This window comes from Octopus sinensis, linkage group LG4 (assembly GCF_006345805.1).
Source record: "Octopus sinensis linkage group LG4, ASM634580v1, whole genome shotgun sequence".
NCBI classification, from domain to species: domain Eukaryota; kingdom Metazoa; phylum Mollusca; class Cephalopoda; order Octopoda; family Octopodidae; genus Octopus; species Octopus sinensis.
Genome location: NC_043000.1, coordinates 81,369,828 through 81,395,491, shown reverse-complemented (window position 1 = coordinate 81,395,491; position 25,664 = coordinate 81,369,828). Strand labels below are relative to the sequence as shown.

Sequence of the window (25,664 nt, the reverse complement as noted above, 5' to 3'; positions counted from 1 at the left end):
CATCGTCACCTTCAACAACATCATTATCATCATCAACATCACCATCATCATCATCCACAGGAATAAAGCGATGATTACTGGTGGTGGAGGTGGTCAACACAGAAATATTACTGACATATAACATCCCTGATTCTGATATGGTATTACAAGACAACTCATACAAATCAGCTATTCATCATCATCATCATCATCATCATCATCATCATCATCATCATCATCATCATCATCGCCGCCGCCGCTGCCGCCGCCGCCGCTGCCGCCGCCGCCGCCGCCGCCGCTGCCGCCGCCGCCGCCGCCGCCGCCGCCGCCGCCGCCGCCGCCGCCGCCGCCGCCGCCGCCGCCGCTACCGCCGCCGCTGTCGCCGCCGCTATCGCCGCCGCCGCTGCCGCCACCACCACCACCACCACCATCATCATCATCATCATCATCATTATTATTAAGGTGGTGAGCTGGCAGAATCATTAACATGCCAGGTGACATGCTTATTGGTATTTCATTTGTTGCTATGCCCTGAGTTCAAATTTCGCCGAAGTCGACTTAGCCTTTGATCCTTTTGCGGCCAGTACAATAAGTATCAGTTATACACTGGAGTTGATGTAATCAACTTAATCCCTTCCCCCAAATTTCAGGCCTTGTGCCTACAGTAGAAAGGATTATTATTATTACTTTTGAGTGAGAGAGCAGTGCATGCCATCAAAATGACACTGGAGTAAAATATATGAAGCCCAGTATACCCATCATGACTACTCGTCTGGTAAGGGTACATCAGGCATGTGCATCACAACTATATGTGCCTGACATGGTAATCTCATATCAAGATAATCAGTACATAACCTTGCAGGTGGAGCTCAATTAAAATTTTCTTCTGATTGAGTAGCCTGTCCCACTCAAAAAGGTCCCTGAATAAGGGTTGTTTAAGGATGTTGAACAAAACACCCATGTTTTCAGAGGTGAATTATTCAAACTCCAAAGAATTCCTCTCAACACATGGCTATGATGCTCCCTGACTACTTCTGCTCATGATCAGAGATGCACATATCATCAGCCACTAAGGGTCATGCTCCACTGGTAAAGGTCAAACAACTGACAAGTAAATGTGTGGTTATTATTATTATTATTACTACTACTACTAAGGCGGTGAGCGGGCAGAATCATTAGCATGCTGGATGAAATAGCAGTATTTTGCCCATTTTGCATTCTGAGTTCAAATTCTGCCAAAGTTGACTTTGCCTTTCATCCTTTCTAGGTCAATAATTTAAGTACCAATGAAACACTGGGATCGATGTAATCAACTAGTCACCTCACCCAAAATTTCAGACCATGTGCCTATAGTAGAAAGAGTTATTATTAATATTAGTAATACCATGCTGAGGCCAACATTGCTTTTTAGCCCTCCAGGAATAGATAAAATAAAGTACCAGTAAAGTACTAAGGTCAATGGTGTATTGACTAATCCTCACCTCTTGAAATTGCTAGCCTTGTGCTTAAATCAGAAACCATTATTATTGGTGTTGTTGATGTTGATGATGTTGTTGTTATTATTAGGTCAGTGATTTTGTTGAATCATCAAGGTATCTGAAGTGGTATTTCTGCAGGAAAGAAACTGGAAAAGGGCACTTTCCCATGCCTCAGGGATGACTGAGTAATCTGGGATTTTTGTGTGGGGTTTACCCCAGATTACCCTAAGTGGACTGCCTTGCTATTGAGGATTCTATTTATTTATTTATTTATTTATTATTCATTTTTCTAATTTCTATTATATATCCTCTGTTATATCTCCTAATGTGGTAGTATCGCCCTTTGATCCATGTAAGCCCCACCTGTGTTTTTTTTTTGCTTTGTTTTGTGTGCTCTGGTATTGTCCTCCATGTCTTGGGCCCTTGAGGCCAATAAAAGAAATCGTTATTATTGCTATTTCCCTCCTGTACGTATTGACTCTCAAGACACTACTGCAGAAGTTGGAGGCTCTGACGGGTGTCCCGCATGATCTAGGAGGTGGAAACAGCATGTCTGCCTATGCCGACAATGTCACCGTGATAGTGTCGAGCCACAGGCACAATGACCTAATTGGCGAAACACTAAACAAGTATAAAGCGGTGACAGGTGCAAAGATTAACGCGGAACAGTCCGTGGGCTTGCAACTGGGCACCAGGAGAGGCAAGTCCATGCCGTCCAACAGCATCGTAGGGCGCTGGACAGACGGACCTGTTAAACTGCTCGGGGTCTGGTTCGTTCCAGACCTCCAGGTGGATAAAAACTGAGAAGAAGTGACGAACAAGGTGGCCAATCTCATCCAGAAATGGGCCAAGAGGAAGCTGTCCCTGAAAGGTTGAGCGGAGGTGGCGAATGCATACATCACATCCGTCATCTATTACCGATTGACCGTCGTCCCTTGTCCTGATTGGTGGTTGGCCAAGCTGGTATGCTTGCTCTTCGACTTTTTGTGGAAGGGTCAGGTACCACTGGTCAGGTGCTCCATCTGCTGTCAACGGCCGCTAAACGGAGGCCTTGGCATGCTGTGGTTACTAGTGCGCAGACATGCATTCAGGCTACGGCATCTCAAGTGTTTCCTAGTCAGTGAACAGGTGTGGTTGTCAGACGTGACTTTCCGCAGCTCATCTCTTTGACAGAGCTGCAATCCTGGATCAAACACAGACCGAGAAAGGGTGCTTGGCACCTCGAGTGCCATCAAGCTCTCTCCACCCTCCACCAAGAGGGCAATGCAATTGGTAGTAGTTCCACTCTAGTATTCTATAGAGGGTTAGTGGAAGAAAAGTGCAACAACGTTCTCGGGGAAACTCTAGGTGTTGACGATAACGAGCTAAACAGTCTGTTCAGGAGAACTTTCAGGCTGGGGCCAATGGACAATTTCCAAAGGTCCCTCGCCTGGCAGTGCTACCGAGGGGCTCTGCCTGTTCAGGATAAACTCTACCGGCACAGAAGTGCTGTCAGCCGGGCCTGCCCGAGGTGCTGCCAGGACAACAAAACCGTTCTGCACGCACTCGTCCAGTGCCCGAGTATTGCTGAACTATGGGTTTATGTCGAACAGCTACTTTTGCATATAGGACGGATCCAGCTATCAGCTGAATCCATAATGAAGATTGCCCCGCCGACCTCCTTTAACCGGGAGGGCAAGACAGTTTTCCTTTGCCTAGTGGCTGTAGCGAAAGAGGTGGTATGGTGGACCCATTTGAAAGGGCTATGGTCAGACACTTTCCTCTTTGGCCAAGGCTTCATCAACTTTTTCAAGTTTCACTTGAAAAGGAAGATGAGAGTAGAGAGGGAAGTGCTGTCTGGTAGCAAGTTTATTGAAAGGTGGGTGAATGTTGCAAGAATGGCCAGTATGAACGGACCAATTCTGAGGATACACCTGTGATATAAAAAGGTAATATAAAAGGAGAAAGGGGCTCTCAACCCCACTTTTGACCAGGCTCCCATGGCTTTTATGGGTTTATCCATGAGTAACCTTTCGAAGCGCCTCCCCCTTTTGGGAGTTTTACATTGTTAAATATTTTCATTGTTACACTGTTTTTTTACACAGATATTTTAAACAGACAAAACCCTTTGTAACTTTCGTCCTGTGCTTTGTCCCTACATGTTATAATTGATTTTTGTTAGCCCTTGTGGCCAATAAACGAATTAATTATTATTATTATTATTATTATTATTATTATTATTATTATTATCATCATCATCATCTTAATTTTCATCACTACTATTATTATTATCATTATTTTTATTGTTATTAGTTTCTTCCTCATTTTATTTTGTTTCCATTTCTTACTGAGTATCTTCCCAACTCCTAGGATAAAGAAACTCACTGTATACATTGATAGGCCATTAAACTAAACACTCCCGGTTGTTCATATTCAAAATGAAATGAAGTTGTGAAAAGACAGACAAAAATTAAATACAAGGGTAGTAATCATTCTCACATCAACAATGTTTTTCTCAATACATGTGACATACCGATTATTTTTACTGTTGTTATTATTATTATTATTATTATTATTATTATTATTATTATATTTTGGCTGAGGTTGACTTTGTCTCTCATCCTTTTGAGGTCAGTAAATTAAGCACCAGTGAAACACAGGGGTTGATTTAATTGACTAGTTTCAGTGCATTTAGTAAAAAGGATTATTATTATTATTATTATTATTATTATTATTATTATTATTATTATTATTGTTATTATTACTATTATTATCATCATCATTATCCTCTTCATTATATTATTATCATTGCTATTATTATCATTATCATTATTATTATTATTACTATTATTATCATCATCATCATTATTATCATCATTATATTATTATTATTATTACTATTATTATTATTATTATTATTATTATTATTATTATTAGTAGTAGTAGTAGTAGTAGTAGTAGTAGTAGTATAGTGCTTTGACATGAGAATCATTAAAGCATCAGACAAAATACCAAACTGTATTTAGTTACAGCTTCTTTGCCTTTCATCTCTCAGATATTTATAAAAATAAAGTACCAGTCAAGTGCTGGGGTTGATATTATTAACTGTTCCCCTTGTTCAAACTTTTGGCTTTTTGCTTAATTCTCAAGCAATCAAAGGAGGTGGATTGGCAGTATCATTTGAACATCAGAACCAATGCGTTGCAATATTTTTTGGCTCTTGACATTCTGAGTTCAAATCATGCCAAAATCAACTTTACCTTTCATCCCTCCAGTGTCAATAGAATAAGCCATCCATTCAGGTTAGGTAAGTTGCCCAGACCAATGTAACTCTTCCACACAGGATGTCCTGATTGAGCAATGAAGCATGAATGTCAAGTCTGGGTTTCAGTTACATTGGTCTGTTGCCAGTTGAAATACCTCATCTGTGCATCTACAGATGATAGCAGTATTTCATTAACTGAACTGCAGGTTGATCCTGGCTGTTGGTAGCATCAACATGCAGACCTATAATAAGACACTCCTGCTGTAACCATCCTGTCAGAAACCCTGCATACAGGACAATTGCCAAGCTGATGACAGTTCGTGACTGCCCTCTTATCTCCAGATAATAAACTTGTCCTATTCCTTAACCCTTAGCAGAGGACAAAGCTGATCTATAGGCTGAAAAGTCAAATGACAAAGAAGATTGTATTAGTTCATTCAATTTCCTACAAGAATATACATAGTTTTATATATGTCAAATAATTATTTTACTTTTTTATAATTCTTTTTGAAAAATAAGTGCATGCCATCTGTAGGGCTTGTGCAAAATGTTCCATCTTCTTGGCACTGAAACTTCAAATGAGGCTCCATCTTCAAAGGGGTTAATGGCATGTCAATTTTGGAGAATTTTTAATTCTTGAGATTGTTTACTCTGTTCATATGGAGCTGGTCTCAATTGCTGTTTGGTATCTGCAATTCATTTTGTAGAGGTGGAGATAGTTTTATGTTGTATGGCATTTGATATACCTGTATTTGTCTATGTTGTTTCTTTAATATGGGTTTGGTATTTGTCATGGGAGAAAGAGGATTACATAAAGTGAGAAGGGTTGACATTGGAAAATAAGTTGAATAAAATGGATTGAGAAAATTCAAAATCAAAATGAATATAAATTAAATATAACAAAAGAAAGAATGTTTTAAGAAGTCTAGTGAAAGGAAGAAAGAGAAAAAGAAAACAAAAAGAATGAACAGAAAGAAAAGAAAAAAGACAAACCAAAAGTGAAAGGAGGTCAGAGCAAGTAACACTCACATTTGCATACACCCAAACACACACATACATATATTAAATATGTACATTTATAAAAATACAATTACTCATATGAAATGTGTCAAAAAGTAGAGAATGGTGAAAGTGACTAGGATGGGTAAGCATTTGGAAAAATCAACCTGTTTTACATATAGTAAGTGCATGTATTATATATACACCTATAGCCTGAAACAATAGTTATAAATACTGACTTCTGTACATACTTATATTTACTGATGCACTTAGATGCACACATACACATACATACATATACAAACACATATATGTAAGTGTACATATGCACATATATATGTATATGCAAACTGACATACACATGCAAACATAAATTTGGTTTCCCGGATGGTGTCTTGTTACCATTATCACATGACATTAAAATCAATGTAATCTCCACTACTGATATTTCTTCGGTTTGCTTTGTATTTTTGAATAAAATCTTCCTTGCACTTTTGAAAGCACTCATTTTCCAACCATATCATAAGAAAGTGGAAATATTTAAATTTTCCTTTTCCACATTTCTCAAAATGTTCACTGCATGTTGTAATTTTGATAGATTAGTTCTTAATTTATCATTTATGTATCCTTATTCTGTCATGTAATCATGTTCCAGTTTCTCCAATTTAATATTCTTTGCATTGTAGGCAAGTCAGCTCAATGAATTAAGTTTCTTTATTTGTAATTCATAGCTGCATTGATTTTAAATATTTTATTGTTTTTAAAAATAATTTACTCACTCTCTTCAACATATTCATATGTCCTGCAACAAGGGTCACCAACTAACATTATTTCCCTTTTTGATGTAAAACTTGACTTAGTAGTTTTTTAGACTGGGTGCTTGGCATTTACTCTGAATTATTGGTGATTCTGTAAATATGTCATTCATTTTGGGGAATTATTGAAGAATTAAGAGATACCTTTTAGCAGCATTCAAAACATTGTGGTTCTTCAGGTTATGAGGGATGACAAAAGGAATATTTGTGTTCATTTTTATTTTCCTATTTTTATTTTCTTCTGAGTTGGAATGTTTCTGACTTTGATAACAGCCATATTAATAAAGATAATAGGGTACTTTTGCCTTCAAAGAAACAGACATTTCCTTTGCATGCCATTCCAATGTAAATTTTTTTGTTGTGTAACCTATTTAAGAGGCAATGGACATTTTTAAGGAGTATTGAAACTTTTTTAATTTTTTAAACACTAAGCAGTGATCCAAGTATCCTTTCCATTTTATATTCTTTATACAGATGAAAACATTTTGTTTAAATAATTCTGATAATTAGAAATATAGCTTATTCTAAGAAGCATGTTACAAGTGTTGCATATGTAAAGGATATTGCTATGCCCATGCCCATCCCTTTTGTTTGTAAGAAAAAATTGTTTTAAAAAAAAACTGGTTATTCTCAAGTACTAGTCTGAGTCCTTCTAAAATAAAATCTTTTGAGAATTAGTCTTGGATATAATCTAGGTGCATTGCCAACTGGAAGCTCACAATTTCAGTTCCTAAATTATGCAGGATATTGGTTTATAGATTGGTTACATCTAAGTTAACTAGAATTGTTTTTTGATATAGTGTTGTAAGTATGTAATTAAAAAAATTCAAATTATCTCAGATGAAGCTTGATACCATTTTGCAAAGTGGTCTTAATATTTTATCTAATAAATTATCTAGTCAGTGTGTATTTGATGCTGGACCAGCAATGAAAAGGCAAAGTTTAAATTGTGAAAGTCTGGAATTTCAACATGTTTCCTTTTATATTGTTTTGAATTTGTCTCATTTCATGAATTTTAGTGAATCCAAAAAGATTACTAGTTTTCAAAGTTAATAAGATAACTGGCAACCTCACTAGTGCCAGTGACATGAGATAAAGAAAAAACACCCAGTACACACTATAAAGTGGTTGGAATTAGGTAGGGCATCTAGTTATAGGAACCATGTTAAAGCAAACATTTGAATTCAATGCAGCCCTCTAACTAATTGGATCCTGTCAAACCATTTGACCATGCCAGCATGGAAGATGAGTGTTCAATGATGATGATGATCTTTCTGTTTGTCAGCCTTCCTCTAACTCACTCATACACTTTCATCAGCCTTCCTCTAACTCACTCATACACTTTCATCAGTCACTTTCATCAAAATTAGTCATTAGCATATTTTATTGGACATTTTTCTTCAGCATTTTTCTCTTTGTATAGTTATTATGCAGAAAACAATTTTATGTGTATTCTACTAACTCAAGACATCCTCATCATCATCATCATCATCATCAACACCACCATCATCACTACCACTGTCACTATAATTATCACCACCAAGATAATCTCCCCTACTGTTATTATCATCAGCATCGTCATATTCATGAGCACAATTATTACCATCATCATCAGCAATAGCAACAACACTGTGTAAGATGTAGCTGATAAAAGTCAAAGAAAGCCTAAGACAAGAGATCCTCACCTAATCACAAAGAAGCAGCCATTATGAAAAATACTACTTCTTTGAACAAAACAAATACTTTGTTTCCTACCAAAATTAGAAATTATCAAGTGCAGAATACTTTAGGGAATGGGTAGGGACAGTTGGTGGATTGCCTTGGGAAAGGATATTAAGAAAAAGAGGTTGTCTACAATTAGAAATCTATTATAAACTATCTGATTTTAGCTGGCCATGATCAATAACCGGCTACAAAAACAATAGATGAAAGAAGTTAAGATCAAGCGTAGACTATGGAATAAGCAGAAAGAAACAATTGATCCTTTTGTTTGTAGCTGCTGAGACCTGGTTATGGCAGAATATGTCAGAAGATGCGAGAGAGTTGGGAGTTCAAAAATAACAGCAACGTGGGCAGGATAAGTATTCTAGAAATTTGCTGAGAATGATACATACACACACACATGCCCACATACACACAGGGTGAGAGAAAGAGAGAAATACAGACAGACAAAGGAGAGAAAGTGTGTGTGAATGGGAAAGAGATGGGTTGGATCAGGAAAATTGTGCTTACATCTTCCAAAAGTCATTATTACAAGAAATAATTGCAGAAATAAACTAACACCATCAATAAAATCACTTTGATGCATGTGTGCATGTGTGTGTGTGTATGTGTGTGTGTGTGTGTGTGTATGTATATGTATATATATATATATATATACGTGCAAAATGCCCTCCTTCCAATGGACGGTTCTGAATCGTATCTGCTGAATAAAAAGCAATCAGTGTTTTCTTTTCATTAAAAAATAATTAAGCATGCCTTTATTTCAATAAAATTTTGGGTTTTGCTAAACGAAGTTAAGGCAAAAGAAAACTTCTTGAGAAACCAAATAGTCTTTCCTTCCTTCATGCCAAGTTTGAAGAAAATATCTCTTTTGCCTCTTACTTTTTGGTTTCTTAAATATACTGCATTTTGTGGCATTATCTCAAGCCAGCCGGCTTTTTTTGTGCAACCTGCATGTGCATTTTTCTCACGTACGAGATAACAATATGGATCTATGCGGTTTACTCCAAGAAAGGATTAGTTTAACATGCTTGATGTAAAAGGTCTTCTCTTTCTTTGTTTCTCATAATTTTTACTGTATGTTGGATTCACTTAAACTGTATTTTTGGTAATATCTATTCATTCTCTCCCAGGCCTTTCTCTACCTTCAGTTAATATCAGATTATTACTTATTATTACTATTATTATTAGAAATATCATATTACTGAAGATTTTGTACTATTTGTTTTATATGATCCAACTGTAAGATCTGCAATTTTCCCATTGCGAGCATTTGATTGACAATAGTCATACCATGAATTATATCTAACTTGCAAGGAGAAGCTACCAAAAGTCACAGTTCTAAAACCTATCATTTAAGTTTTTTGCAAACTAAAGATTGACTATGTTACATCTTTTATTGCAACCTTCACTTCACTGCTTTCATGGTTTTCAGACACAGAATTTAACTGTGTATATACACGGGAAAGAAATATGGACAAAGAAGTGATTGCAGAGGGTAAGTGATCTGGGAGAGGAAAGATTAAAAGATGTGGTTAATCAGAATGACTTATTTAAAGTCTATAGCTGTTCCAATATGTACCAATGCTTCTTTAATTGGTTGGTAGTTTTTGATTTAAAGTAACCTCTTTTTGGCAAGCTAATTGAATTTGACATATGTAGGTTATTCAAGAATGTTTGCAGCTGAATAAATTTCCTGTATCATTTCTGAAATACCTCATGTGAAGGACCTATTTTTAATGCCTGATGGGATGATAAGATTCCATATTATTTGGGGTTGAATATATCTGACATAATTTTCCACACATAAAATCAATCTCTTAATGTAAATATTGATTTCTAATATAAACATAAAGCTGAAAATTTATTGGGAGAGAGAATAAACAACTATAATGATCCCCCAGCACTTTATTGATGATACTAGGAGTATCATCTTCAAAAGAATGAAAGGTAGAGTCAGCCTCAGGATTTAAACTTAGTATTAAGAGCGACATATTTAAATATAGTAAAGCCTTTTGTTTTTCATTACCAATAGACTGACTCTACCAAGCTACCTATTCTGGTAACTTACTAATTTGTCTATCACTTTACCAATTCTGTTAATACACCAATTTGTCTGCCAATCTATCAATTCTATCAGTCCAACAATTTGCAATTTTATCAATTAGTCCTCTCTTAATCTAAATATTGTACTATCTCTGAAGGTTAGAGATTCAATCTTCAGCTAAATCAGAGTTTTTTTTTCTTAAAGAGGCATCATTGTTGTTAGTTAAAAGTGGCGAATTACTAACTCCATAGTTATGAGTTCAAATTTACTGTTACAGCCATATGTTTTATGCCTCAGTCAAAGTATACAAGTTTGTTGGTTACAGTTTGCTTAACTGACAATAAAATATGTTCTACTCTCTATTTTATGCATGAATGGTTAGTGGTAAGAAGCTATAAGAGCTAACTGATCCAACAAATAAACAATTTTTACATGCAAACAAAGAAAATTAAATGTAAATCTTTGGTATATAAAATATTAATTCTTTAGCAATTAGATTATTCTGTTGAATGTAATATTTATTTATTCACATTGATTTGTATTAATCATGCATTACCTTGTAGCTTCAAGATTTCATTCAACATGATTCTTTATTTTTAGAATAATATTATAGGGTAAGTGTGGGAGGCTGGATCTAGTCAGTTTTGAACATGAAATAGGTCAGATATTTAGGCTGGATGTGGCCAGCTTAAATGCTAAAGGATTAAATCTGGTGCCTTAATCCTGAATTTATGTGGTTAACAGCAGATTTAATCTTGCAACTGATTTAGTGCCTTCTCTTTGTATATTTTTTTTACAAGAATCTCATCCTTGAAGAATTGTGGTCCTTAAATGCTATTGCTTTATATCAGCTTTTCTATGGGTTGGACTGGAGTTTTAAAGGCAGTGTTTAAAAGCCAGATACCCAGCTGATGTTAAACCTTTTAGTCACCTCTTATGATGTGCAGAGCAATCATGTACTGATTCTGAAAACCAAGCTCCTAAATGTTGTCTCACTATATTCTTAAAGAGCATTGACATTGTACTTTCATCATTATTTTGTTTATATTTACTTGAATGAAAGTAAGTAGTGTCCAAAAGATTTTCAGCCCTTCCCAGATATATGAGGCTGAAACAGTTGATGTTTATTTTGAATCCCTGACAATTGATGTTTGCTTGTAAAGTAAAATATGGATAAGAAAAAGGAGAGTTCCAGTAGAAGATTTAATGTAAGGGTCACATGAGAGCATACATTATTATATACTTATAATGATATAAGAGGAGAGAGGAATCTATACTATAATGAAGAAATCTGCTTATTAATTAGGTATGCAACAATTACTAAAAGTACTGAAAGAAAACAATATTAAAAGCTTGACTTTCTGGAAATACTTTTAGAAACTGCTTATAATTTCAGTTTCTGGAGTTTATTGAATTTTTTAAACTCCAAATTCTTGCAAATTTAGGTATTCATTGCATTCATTGCGGAGTAGCTTTTAATGTTTAATAATAAACACTATTAATTTGTTGCAGGCAACATTTTACATTTTTATTTGCAGCAGTCATTCTCGCTCACCTCTATTTTCATTAATGATAATTTGATAATAGCCACATAACCTTGATATGAGACACAATTTCAAGAATATTATCAGTTTCCGGAGTTTGTTAAATGAATATTTTTGATAAAATGAAAATTTTTTAATATACTGTTATAATTTTTAAGTGATTTTGTGTTGAATGAATGTATGCTATTACATAAAATAGCTGTATAATTTTGATACAAGAACAATTTCAAGAATATTATCAGTTTCCGGAGTTTGTTAAATGAATATTTTTGACAAAAGGAAGATTCTTTAATATATATGTATAATTTTTTTTCTTTTTAAATGAAGAAGTGATTTTGTTGTTATGGCTACTTGGAACGCTATAAACCTCACAATAATAACTATGTGATCGCTGCTATTTCTAGCATGCTAAACAAGATAGTTTTTAACGAGTTTTCATTTATATATAATATGTGAAAATTTTAGCAGCAAAAGCACAATCTCAGAGAGAGAGATAGGAAACTGAATCAGATGAAACCAGGGCAAAGCGACTGAAATAGATGCCTGAATATGAATGGAGATGTAGACATGATTCTGTTTCTGCTACACATGACCAACTGGTTAGGGTATCTCGAGAGGAGAATATTCTACTTCAAAATAATTGTTGATGTAACACTAAAGAGAGCTTTTCCTTGTGGTCATGTGGAAGTAGTGGAGTTGACAATGAATCTAAGACTTTTTACAGAAGGTCATTCTAATGAAAGAGAATTTGCTAATTACCTTCTTGATGGAGGAAATGGTAACATTTCTAGGTGAATTCAAAATCAAACTACCCAATGACTCTTGCCTTGTAAGTGGTACTCTTTTAGATCTATGTGATCTTGTATAAGCTGACCTCAAAAATAACTTTACAAACCCTGAGTGGCTTGCAAATAGAACCATCATTACCCCAAAAGATGAAAAATCACAATTTGTGAATGAGTTTCTGTTGACCAGGACCCCTGGTGAGCTGAAAATATACAGAAGCTAAGATACAGTTGATAATGAAACTCTGTACCAAATCGAGTTCATCTACAAACTTATTCTATCAGGGTTTCCACCATACATTCTCAAACTGAAGAAGAAACGATGCATAATGCTCCTGAGAAATTTAGATGCTACAAATGGACATTGCAATGATATACACTACATCATTGTCAGTTTACAAGATCATGTTATTGAGGGTGAGGTTGTGTCTGGTCCTTATGCAGGATCAACACTACTAATCCCAAGAATACCACATGTATCTCAAGAAATGGAATTTCCATTCACATTTACATGCAAACAATTTCCTGTCAAGCCAGCTTTTGCCTTGATGTGCAACAAGGCACAGGAACAAACTTTTGAACAAATTGGAATATATCTTCTGACACAGTTCTTCTCATATGGTCAGCTGTATGTTGCATTATCTAGAGTTTGAATGAAGGCTAATGTAAAAATATTGGCTGAGAGAAATGGAAACAGTATGATTACTGACAATTGTGCCTACAAAGAGATACTACTTTAAAGCAAAATATGCTTTTTTGCAAGTTTCAGTAAATAGAATTAACACATAAATTATATGTATAGCAACATATATTTGTGTGGAATTAAATTATTTTGGCATATTTCAACACATGCCAAATGGATTATATTAGATCATTTTAAATTTGGGTATATTTGAAAAAGTAAGGAAACATCATCTCCATGTGTTCTCACAGCACCAGACTTTTGTGTGTGTGAGTGTGTGAGTATCCCTCCCTCCTGCCATTCATCCATTCCTCCATCTATCCATCCACACTTATGTAATTTCTACCAATTATTAATGATAAATATAAATAACAGATTGACTCTTTAAAAAAGAGAGATTATGACTGATAAAATAATGCAAGCAATATTTACTAAGCAAGTGAGCACTATTATACAAAGAAATAATTAGACGTGAAATATCATAAAAATTATAAGAATTGGGAATCAAATGTGGAAATATTATCGAGTGGCTAGCAGAAAACTGCCTGGAGGGCAGTCTTTCTACTTGTACATTTAATGGACACAGGCAGAGATTGTAAACAGCTTCATAACTTAGTATAGCATAAACTATTACAGTAGCTGTATGGAGATACTGAGAAAAGAAACGAATGACTCTACAGGTTAGTGTATGTAATGTGTTGGTGAATGAGATTCCAAGTCTAAATAATTGTAATATATTTTAATGTTTAGGTCTTGTGTTCTTCATATTCAGTGATGAAGGTACATGAAATAATTGAACTGTGGTGCGATTGCAGGACTTTAGACTGTCATGTCCAAATCTCAGATTTGTTTTTTTTCAGTCTGTGTTTTTAGCGAAAGTATAGCAGAAAGTGCCTAGATTGTGTTTGTGTATGCGTGTGTAACTGTGGATGACATCTGTCTGAAGGAGATTAAACTGTGAAGCACAGTGTTATCTGCAGGGAAGATGTTGAGAAGCTCATTCACCCTTTAACATTTAAACCAGCCAAATCTGGCCTGTATTATATCTGTTATATGTCCAAATTGGCCAGATTATTCCTCTCACACCTATCCTACGATGTTATTCTAAAAAATAAGCAATCACATCAATGAAATCTCAAAGCCATAAGATAACGCATGAAGAATTCAAAAGAATGTGAGTTAAGTAAGCAGTACATTTGACAGTGAAGGTGGATAGCTCAATGTTTAAAGCATTGGGCTCACAATCATGAGGTAGTGAGTTTGATTCCTGGACTGGGATGTGTGTTGGGTTCTTGAGCAAGACACTTTATTTCATGTTGCTCCAGTTCACTCAGCTATAGATATGAGTTGCAACATCACTGGTACCAAGCTGTACCGGCCCATTTGGTTTCTCTTGAATAACATCAGTGGTGTGGAGAAGGGAGGCTGGTATGCATGGGTGCCTGCTGGTCTTCCATAAAACAACCTTGCCTAAACTTGTGCTTTAGAGGGTAACTCTCTAGGTGCAGTCCCATGGTCATGCCTGACCAGAGTGTGGTCTTTACCTATTTACAGTTGACAGAATAATCTGAAAGCTAAAGGGTTAAAATACAGAAGGATGAACATGGAAAACTTAATTAAATCCTTTGGCCCACCAAGATTGCTTATTTTTTTAGCTATAGGGAACTAGTATCAGAAACCATGTGTTTATACTCCTCTATAGAGAATGTATATACAGACATATTAGGCAAATGCAAGTTAATCAAAGTGATTGTATATTCTTGTGGATCCTGTATAAATAATTTGTGTAGAAGTATGAAAATAATCTTATGTTTATTAGCCAGCTCTAATTTATACATCAGTAAAAAGTTAGGAAATCTTCAACTAACAAAGAAACCCCTCTACGGTCAATTAACCTGCTAGAAATAACAGCCAGATCTGCCCCAAGTCAAAAACTCACTGTCTTAAATAAAGATACATATATTGTTATAGATATTTATTGCTCTCTTTTTATAAATGTATTTTTATTGTTATTGTTGATTTTGTATCTTTTACACTATCTAATCCGCCCCCACGCACACACACACACCCACCCCACCCCCACTGCTTCACGCTTTTCTTTGTATTTCACCTTTGTATTGTTGCCAATGTCAGCAGCCATTATGGCAAGCAAAAAGAAATAGCAACAACATGTTGCTTAAAAGATTACTGTATGTTGTATGGTGTTGGTGTTTCGTAAAAACAAAAATTAGACATTCTTTTGCATGTTGAAGCAACCGATTCTTACAGCTGGATACCCATCGTTGGTAGCTATGGTTCACTGGATTCTTATTAATGGCAAAATATCAAAGCAACAAATACTCTATTGTTTTGCTAAAAAAAAATTATGCATTAGTCTCAGGAATGTGAAACCTCTTCAACATTACTACCACTACCCCTCCATCAGCCCACCCACCCACTATGATGACAAGGCTGATGCTGATGATGACGATCATCATCATCATCATGGTCATCCTATTTCTAATAGTTCCATGCAATTTTCTACTGCACTATGAAGTGCAATTCCATGTTCTTGATGAGTGTGTTGTATTGACTATTGAGGTTGTCGAACTGTGTGTGTATACAATATTTGTTTTGTTTGTAGAGTTTGGTTTGTTGTTTCCAGTGTTGTTTGAGTATTTCTCTTGTTGTGTAGTGTATGTGCATTGTGAGTTGTGTTCTTTCATTGCATGTTTTTTTTCCTGTTTAACTCTTTAACTTTCAGATTACTCTTTCAAATGTAAAGCTTATTTATTCACATTGTTTTAAATTAATCATGCATTATTTTGTAGCTTCGGGAGTTCAATAATGTGATTACTGCATTTTTAGAATGACATTGTAGGGTAGGTATGAAAGATCAGATCTAGCTGGTTTGAACATAAAACAGACAAAATATTTGGGGCTGGATATGGCTGGTTTTTAATATGTGCAGTGTCAGGTGTTTTAGGTGTCGGATGGTGAATATATAGAGGTTGTGATATATGGTTATGTCATAATAATGGGTATGTAAGACTGTGAAGAACATCAGTGTAGAACATCAGTTGTATGTATGGTTACTGGTCTGTATGTGTGTGTATATATTGTTATAATAACATCTGGCATAATTTATATAAAAAATGTCCTGTGCAGGTTATGTTATTTTATTGGGTGGTGGCCGTGTAACATTGGTGTTCTGTTGTGTTTAGAAAGAGCATTGTTTAAGTAGTACTAATGAACTGAAAGTATTTTGTGTAGGATGTGATCTGTGCAAGGAGAACTATTTTATGGACTAAATGCAAAGCTGTAAGCCCTGGTTTGGGTCTTATATTCTGTCCATGTTCTTCCTTTCCATAACCTACTGTTCCATTTATTATTAGTTCTGGTGTTCTTTTCATTAGTCTACACATCCTGCTTATTTCTAGAGGGTCAGTTAAAATTCTTTGGGATATTTGTTCCAGCTCTTTACATTCTGAGTGCACCTTTGCCCTTCATCCCTCTGAGATCAATAAAATAAAGTGTCAAGTACTGGAGTTGATAATATTGACTAACCTCTGTCATCAGAATTTTTGGATTTGCCCTAAATCAGAAATCATCATTATCACAATTATTAGTATTATTGTCATTATTATTATTATTTTTATTATTAAGGCAATGAGCAGGCACAATCGTTAGCATGCTGGGCAAAATGCTTAGCAGCATTTCATCCATCTTTACATTTTGAGTTCAAATTCTACTGATGTTGACTTCACCTTTCATCTTTTCAGGGTCGATAAATTAAGTACCAGTCAAGTACTGGAGTTGATGTAATCGACTATCCTCCTCCCCACAAATTTCAGGCCTTGTGCCTATAGTAGAGAGGATTATTATTATTATTATTATTATCATTATTATTATTATTATTATTATTATTATTATTATTATTATTATTATTATTATTATCATTATTATTATTAAAAGTTAGTAGAATTGTTAGCATGATTGACAAAATGTTTCACAGCATTTCTTCTGACTTTATGTTCTGAGTATTAAATTCTGCTGAGGTCAACTTTACCATTCATCTTTTCAGAGCCAATAAGTAGCAGTTGAGCACTGGGGTCAATGTTATCAATTAGCCCCCACCCAACAAAATTCAGGCCATGAGCCTATAGTAGAAAGGATTATTATTTTTACATGACACCATCACAAGTGTTTTTTATGTGGCACCAGCACCCACACCAATCCTTTTTATGTGGCACCTTGGTTTTAGGGTATCAATACTGTCATGGTGGGTGGATCCTTTTGAGTACAACAATGCCCCACATATCTTGGTCTTCTGTCATCTCCTTCATAAGGTTTAGTGTTTTGAGATCGGCCTTCAATTCTTTGTCCCATGTCTTCCTGCGTCTCTCCCTTCCACAACTTCCTTCCACTTTAAGTGATCATCATTATTATCAAAAAAGGCAGTGAGCTGGCAGAATTATAAACATACTGGACAGATGGTTAAGTGGCATTTCTTCTGGTCCTTTATGTTCTGAGTTCGAATAAACCTGAGGTTGCCTATGCTTTTCATCCTTTTGGGGTTGATGAAATAAGTACCACTAGAGCACTAGAGTTGATGTAATTGACTGACCCTTCAACTAAAATTGCTAGCCGTGTGCTGCCACCATCACTACCACTGCCACTGTCACTGCCACCACCGCCACCACCACTACCACCAAAACTGTAGAACAAACTCCTTTGAAAGTTACCTGAACAAAGGCGACAGCTCATTGGTCATTGACACAGCGTTTGTAAAGCATATTTAGAAAGAGACTACCATCATTACATGGATGAATATTAATTAATACACAACAATAGAGGACATGCAAAAGCTTGAAAGACATGAAGCTTGTATGCTTTGCTGGATGTGCAATGTCAGTGTGGATGTACAACAGAGCATAAATGCCTTGAGAGAAAAAATGGGCATTAAAGGCATCAGATGTGGTGTGCAAGAAGTGGGTATGGACAAGGATAGATGTGTAAAAAAGTGCTGATCTCTAACTGTGGAGGGAACCTGTGGAAGCAGTAGACCCAGAAAGGCATGGGATGAGGTGGTGAAGCATGATCTTTGAATGTTGGGCCTAAAAAAAGTGATGACAAGTGACTGAGTCCTTTGGTGATATGCTGTGCTTGAGAAGACTTGTCAAGTCAACAACTGAAATTGTAGTTGTGGCCGTTGCTAGCGTCATGTAAATAGCACCTGTGAAATCATAGTTGTGGCTGTTGCTAGTGTCATGTTTCGTAGTTCAGTATATATACACCCTGCTTTATCTCTGAGACTGATCAAAATGTATGATGACAAAGGATTGATGTAATATTCATATATTTACACAATGTTATTTATAAGTGGTAAGAAACTCTCAAGTTTGATGTCATACATACACATTATATCATAATCTTAAATGCACATAATTATGTATGTATAGATATATACACTCAAAGATTGGTGTCATATTTTTACACATCGTTATATATATATATATATATACTTTTTCAAACGTTACAAAATATATACGTATATATATATATATATATATATATATATATATATATATATATATATATATATATATATATATATATATATACATATGTACATAGATGGTTATGTATAAAAATATACAATAGGCTATATATAAATATATGCACACAGTTTGGATTGCTGGGTCCTGTGCAGGTGACATATAAAAGCACCATTTGAGCATGACTGTTGCCAGTACTGCCTGACTGGCCCTTGTGCTGGTGGCATGTAAAAGCACACACTACACTCTCAGAGTGGTTGGCGTTAGGAAGGGCATCCAGCGGTAGAAACTCTGCCAGATCAGATTGGAGCCTGGTGCAGCCATCTGGCTCACCAGTCCCCAATCAAACCGTCCAACCCATGCCAGCATGGAAAGTGAACATTAAACAATGATGATGATGATGATTTATATATAAGGTGTGTTATGAGGATTTATACAACAAGAATCCTATAGAAACTCAACAAACTGTTAAAGATGGAGAAGAGAAGATGTTAGAAATTTGTAAAGAATTTAATCCATGCATATGATCGTTTCAAACAGCAATATTAACATGTAAATAACATGGTAGAAAAATTAGTTGTATATGTGTTTTAGTTCATACACAACTAGACTCAACGACACTATCTTAGCATGCTCTTAATCTTTCATAAGGATAATATGTATATCCGAATATGTTATGTGTTAATCACTCCATCAAGTCTTCTGTAACAATAATAATATTATTTTTTTTATGTATCCTTCTTTTGCACTGAGGAGAAGAGTAACATGTAATTAATTTAATTTTAATTTAATTAATTTCTAATTTTTCTACCATGTTATTTACATGTTAATATTGCTGTTTGAAACAGGCGTATGCATGGATTAAATTCTTTACAAATTTCTAACATCTTCTCTTCTCCATCTTGAACAGTTTGTTGAGTTTCTATAGGATACTTATTCTACGAATCCTCATAACACACCTTATACTTGTAGCATTTTCGTATTCGCAAAATTCTTATAACAGTAAGCTATCAATGCAATATGAATAATCTTTATTAGAAATAGTCCTTTGGAACCCTCCAAAGTAAAGGATAAAATAGAACACAACCTTTTCTCACTCACTCACACATGCACACACACACACACACACACACACACACACACATACAGTATCTCACCGAAGTATGTACATCCCTAAAAAATTTCCGTAAAATTACCATTACTCTGATAATATCGTAAAAAATCAAACAAAATTTATACTGAATAAAATATATTATACATGCAAACATTATACAAATTTGGAATTTCAAATATATGAATGAGATATTAGTTTTAAAACATTACCAAAATATGTAGCCCCTAATGGAAATTTGCTATATTCAATATTTTATCCACTTTTTTTTTACTAAATTCAGATATTGCTGATAATTTCAATTCTAATAAATTATTTCTCCTGGTCTTTTTGCACAGGTCATTACTATTGCATCTGCAGGAATTCTGATTTGTATACCGTAGTGAAAATCTTCTTCATTATGATTAAAATGGCACCAAAAGGAAAAGAATAATATTTGAAGAAAATTATTTTTAATTTGCACAAGAATGGTTTAGGATGCAAGTTATTTAGCAAACGAATACATATTAGCATAAATACAGCTGCAAAAGTAATTCAGAAGTACAAAGCTACTGGATGGCTAAGCAATAAACATCATTCAGGTTGTCCTTCTATTTTAACTGCACGTGATATTTGCCAAATCTAATGTTGTGTGAAGGATGACAGCCTTCGTAGCACTTCATCTTTGGCCCAAGAAGTGTTTTCTGTAAATGAAAAGAGTGTATCCACCCAAACAGTTTGCTGAAGTTTGAACCAGTGTGGTCTTCATGGATACATTCCTCGTAGGAAGCCTCTCCTCACTACCAGGCATAAATCAAGTCGTCTTTCTTTTGCCAAAACCTGTGTGAGTAAGGGGAGGGAGTTTTGGAATAAAATACTTCTTTCTGATGAGACTAAAATCAACTTGTTTGGGTTAGATGGTATTAAATGAGTATGGCGATGACCAGGTGACGATAATAGCAACAAATGCATCATGCTTACTGTGAAACACAGAGGCAGAAGTGTTATGATTTAGGGATGCATGAGTGTGGCTGATGTGGGAGGTCTCACATATATTGAGAGAACAATGGATTCAAGGATTTATTATGACATATTGCAGAAAACAATGTTGAAAAGCATCAAGGAACAAGGAAGACATTCCATTCTCCAACATGATAATGACCCAAAATACACTTCAAAGATGATGACTAAGTTATTATCAGATAAAAAGGTAACGGTATTGCTTTTCATCCTTTCGGGGTCGATTAAATAAGTACCAGTTATGCACTGGGGTCGATATAATCGACTTAATCCGTTTGTCTGTCCTTGTTTGTTCCTTCTGTGTTTAGCCCCTTGTGGGTAGTAAAGAAATAGGTATTGCTTGGGCTACCATGTCATCTGATTTAAACCCAATAGAACATCTGTGGGGTGTTTTGAAAAGGAAGGTTGAGGAGAAAAGACCCCTCAATGTAACACAGTTAAAAGGCGTCATTCAGGATGAATGGCAGTCAATTTCATCAGTTATATGTAGGAATTTAGTTGACTCTATGCCCAGAATACTTAATGCCATCATTGAAAGCATGGGCAATCACACCAAATATTGAATATAGCAAATAATCCTTTAGGGTGTACATATTTTTGTATCGTTTGAAAATTAATATTTCAATCATATCTTTGAAAATGTTTATTCTCTTGTGTTCTAAATTTGTATAACGTTTGCATGGATAACATTTTATTCAGTATAAATTTCACTTGATTTCCTTTGATATTTTCAGAGTAATGGCAATTTTACTGAAATTTTTAGGGATGTACATACTTCTGTGAGATATGGTTATGTTCATATAATATACTCACAAAAATTGTTAATATGGTTATGAATGTGTGCGTGTGTGTATGTGCGCACGCATATACACACACAAATGATTATCAGATATACATACAGTTAGCTATAAATATATACACAAAACACTCACCATTGAAATATTCATACACCACACACTCACACACAAGCCAGAGGTGAAATCTCAGTGATCTCTGAACATGTTAGAAATGGCAGTCAAATTTTCTTTCACTTACATCCTTCTCCTCTTAGAATAGAAGGGCATACTAGATAATGTTGATTTGGGTGCAATGTACCCAGGAAAAAGATGAGACTGTCAAATCTGGATTGCCTTTGATGTCAGGTCTACTGGGTCAGGGTTGAAGAATAACAGTTGCATTTACACACCTATTAACTACATGCAAGTCAATATTCTATACACTCCAATGGATTGCTTTTATATTAACCCACTGGTTAAATAGAGAGATGAAATTTCAGTTCCTACCTTGAATGAAAGAATGAATTAGAATATTTGTCAAGTGTTATGATCGATTACGTGTGAAAATTGAAACAAACATAAAGATCTTAATTTACTTTATCTAACCATGATAAGGTAAATCAAGCTTATTTGTGTGTGTGTGTGTGTGTGTGTGAGTGCACATGTGTGCATGTGTATTGATATATAGTTATATAGGAATATATACATGCATGTGCTAAATGACAAAACTATGAAGTAAAAAGGTAACAACTATATATATATATATGTAAATATATATGTACATATGTAAATATATATGTACATATGTAAATATACATATATATATTATATATATATACATATATATATATATATATATATATATATTATATATATATATATATGCATTCATATATATATATATATATGCATTCATATATATATATATATATATATATATATATATATATATATATGTATATATATATATATATATATATATATATATATATATATTATATATATATATATTATATATATATATATATAATATATATATATATATATATATTTACATATGTATATATATATATATATTTACATAAATATATATATATATATATTTACATATATATATATGTATATATATATATATATATATATATATATAACATCTATGAATCCATGCGTCAGAAAATTGATGCACTCCAATATTTGTCAATAGAGTAGGTATATTACACAAAATGTACAAAGGCACCATATTTCATTCCATAACTGCCATCCCTGAAAAACGCAGGCTTACATAATCAGGCTGTTACCTAACACTCCTTGTGCAAAACCAATTGGTAAGATTGGCTGTAAAGGATATGTAATACTTTACACTTTGATATATATATATATATATATATATATATATATATATATATATATAAATGTAAACATATAAATGAGATTAAGAGAAGTACTTACATCCACAATAGGAGAAACACAATTTGGCAAGGACATATTATCAAATTTCTGGCTGAGAACAGATGCATCCCGTGAATATTTGCCATGGGACTTGAGAATTTCAGCTGAAATATACAAATAAAAGAAAGAGACATTAGTTCCATACATCAACAGTGACTATTATTATTGTTCTGAGTTCAAATTCTGACAAGGTTGACTCTGCCTTTCATCCTTTTGGGGTTGATAAATTAAGTACTAGTGAAACACTGGAGTCGATGTTATCAACTATCCTCTCCCTGAAAATTTCAGGCCTTGTGCTTATAGTAGAAATAATTATTATTATCATTATCAAGTAAAAAGTACAAGATAAAGGATGATGGATCGTGAGAAATGGTAGAATATCAGGGTGTGGTATTGATAAAATTGGCAGAGTATTAGGGATAAATTAGCAGAATCAGTAGAGCACTTGATAAAATACTCTTGTGTATTTTGTTATGTCATTTTACATTCTGAGTTTACATCTCAAGGAGATCTAGATTGACTTTATATTTTATTGATAGGTTTTGGAGGAAGAAGGCATGGCCATTGCCTTCACAGGCCCTCCAAAAAAAATGGAGTTAATGTTCCCTTTGAATAGTTGCAAGATGATGACTACAGGAAAAATGTGTGCGAAGGGGGAGCGTTAGAAATTGAGTTTCTGAAGAGGAAGGACTGAGCTCAGCTGAGTGGAGCTGGTAAAAATTAAACAGTGATGATGATGATGATGAGAATGAAGATGGTAATAACAGTAATAGTAATGATGGTGATAATGGTGATGATGTTGGTGATGACAAATATATTAATAGCTATACAATGAGTTGGTAAGATAAACTTTTATCTTTTGTACCACTATTTCCTATTTAGACAGACAGGCAGACAGACAGATAGATAGATACACAATGGACTTCTTTCAGTTTCTGTCTACTAAATCTACTCATGAGGCTACTGTAGCCTTGGCCTGAAGCTACAGCAGAAGACACTTGCCTAAGGTATCATGCAGTAGGACTGAACCTGGAACCATGTGTTTGGGAAGCAAGCTTCTTATCACACAGCTGAAAGCTCTCACGTCAGGGAAAACTATCAATATTAAAAAGATTTTCCACAGGTTTGACTGTTGCAATTATATTGATCAACAACAATATTTTGCTATCGATGTTGAAAACATATCAAATCAGCACACATATTTACTCTTCTTCCTTCATCATATCAATATTTTGTCAGGATTTTTTGTAATTAATATCCTGTCTTCCCATAATTTTTGTTCTTTGTACTTGATTATGTCAAAACAGTTTCTAATCCACAAAACTAATGGAAAACATGTACAATGCAAGAATTAATAAACATTTTCGTTTAAGATAGAATTATGTTGTTTGAGTAAACATCAAAAAATATTATTAGACTCAAGATTATAATCTTCAGGGTCAGGGCTATTTCCTCATGTGTAATGCTGAAAAATGCTGAATATTTATATTTATACTTGCTTTCATCAATTTGATTGAAGTCTACATATATCAGTGGCCTGGGTCAAGTGGATGAGAGTATTATTATCTTTGGTTTTAGAAATAAAGGTTACTTGTTTGAATTCAGTGTTTGGCCCAAGTGTTCATGTGTGTGTGCATGCATATATAGGCGAATCAAAAACAAAAATAAAACAAGAAAGGGTGGACAAAATGAATGTTATTAACTTGACACTCAGAGAAAGTTTAAGATAGAAAAAAAGATGTGTGACATTGCCAAAAAGAGGAAAAGTCCAGAGAGAGGGAAAAGAATAGTATGTGTGTGTGTGTATATATATAAATGAAAGCTATTATGGAAAAATATGATCTAGCAGACAGAACAGAACCAATTGTACCATGTGAACCTAGGATTAATCTTAAAGACCATAAAAAGAATTTCCTGGAAAACCCGTCGGTAAGACTTATTTGCCCAACTAAGTCGGATATTGGCCGACTTAGTAAATCTATCCTAGATAATATCTTACCCCAAATAACCCCACTTCTTCCCTTAAGCCTGTGGATAAATACCGATGAGGTCCTTAAATGGTTTAATTCCCTAACTAATACAAATAATTTAGCCTTCATTCAATTCGATATAAATAACTACTAGTCTAGCATTTCCCCTATCCTACTTAATAAATCGCTTATATTCGCGATGAATCGCTCCCTCATATCTAGAGAAGAAATAGACATTATACTTTTAGCTAGGAAAACCTTTATTGAATTTGAGGGAAAATTATGGACCAGAGCTGATACCCCTAACTTTTTCGATATTCCTATGGGCTCAAGTGATTCGGCTGAGGTAACCAATTTAGTAGGAGCATATCTACTGAAATGCATTAATAAAGAGATCCCTGAATTGCAGGGTGGTCTATATAGAGATGATGCTTTGTTTGTTGTAAATACCAATAATAAATCACACATAGAAAGAATTAAAAAGAAGATTAATAGGTTCTTTAAAGATTTCAACCTTAGCATAACCT

At 34.5% G+C, this 25,664-nt stretch overlaps 1 protein-coding gene across 1 annotated transcript in view; it reads right to left on the bottom strand.

Annotated features, from left to right (window-relative positions):
* LOC115210368 (rap guanine nucleotide exchange factor 4) overlaps positions 1-25,664 on the bottom strand; it is an 853,913-nt gene that overhangs the window by 239,560 nt on the left and 588,689 nt on the right. The window contains exon 6 of the mRNA XM_036502201.1: positions 23,168-23,271. Coding sequence (XP_036358094.1) covers positions 23,168-23,271 — 104 coding nt within the window. The remainder of the gene's footprint in view (positions 1-23,167; positions 23,272-25,664) is intronic.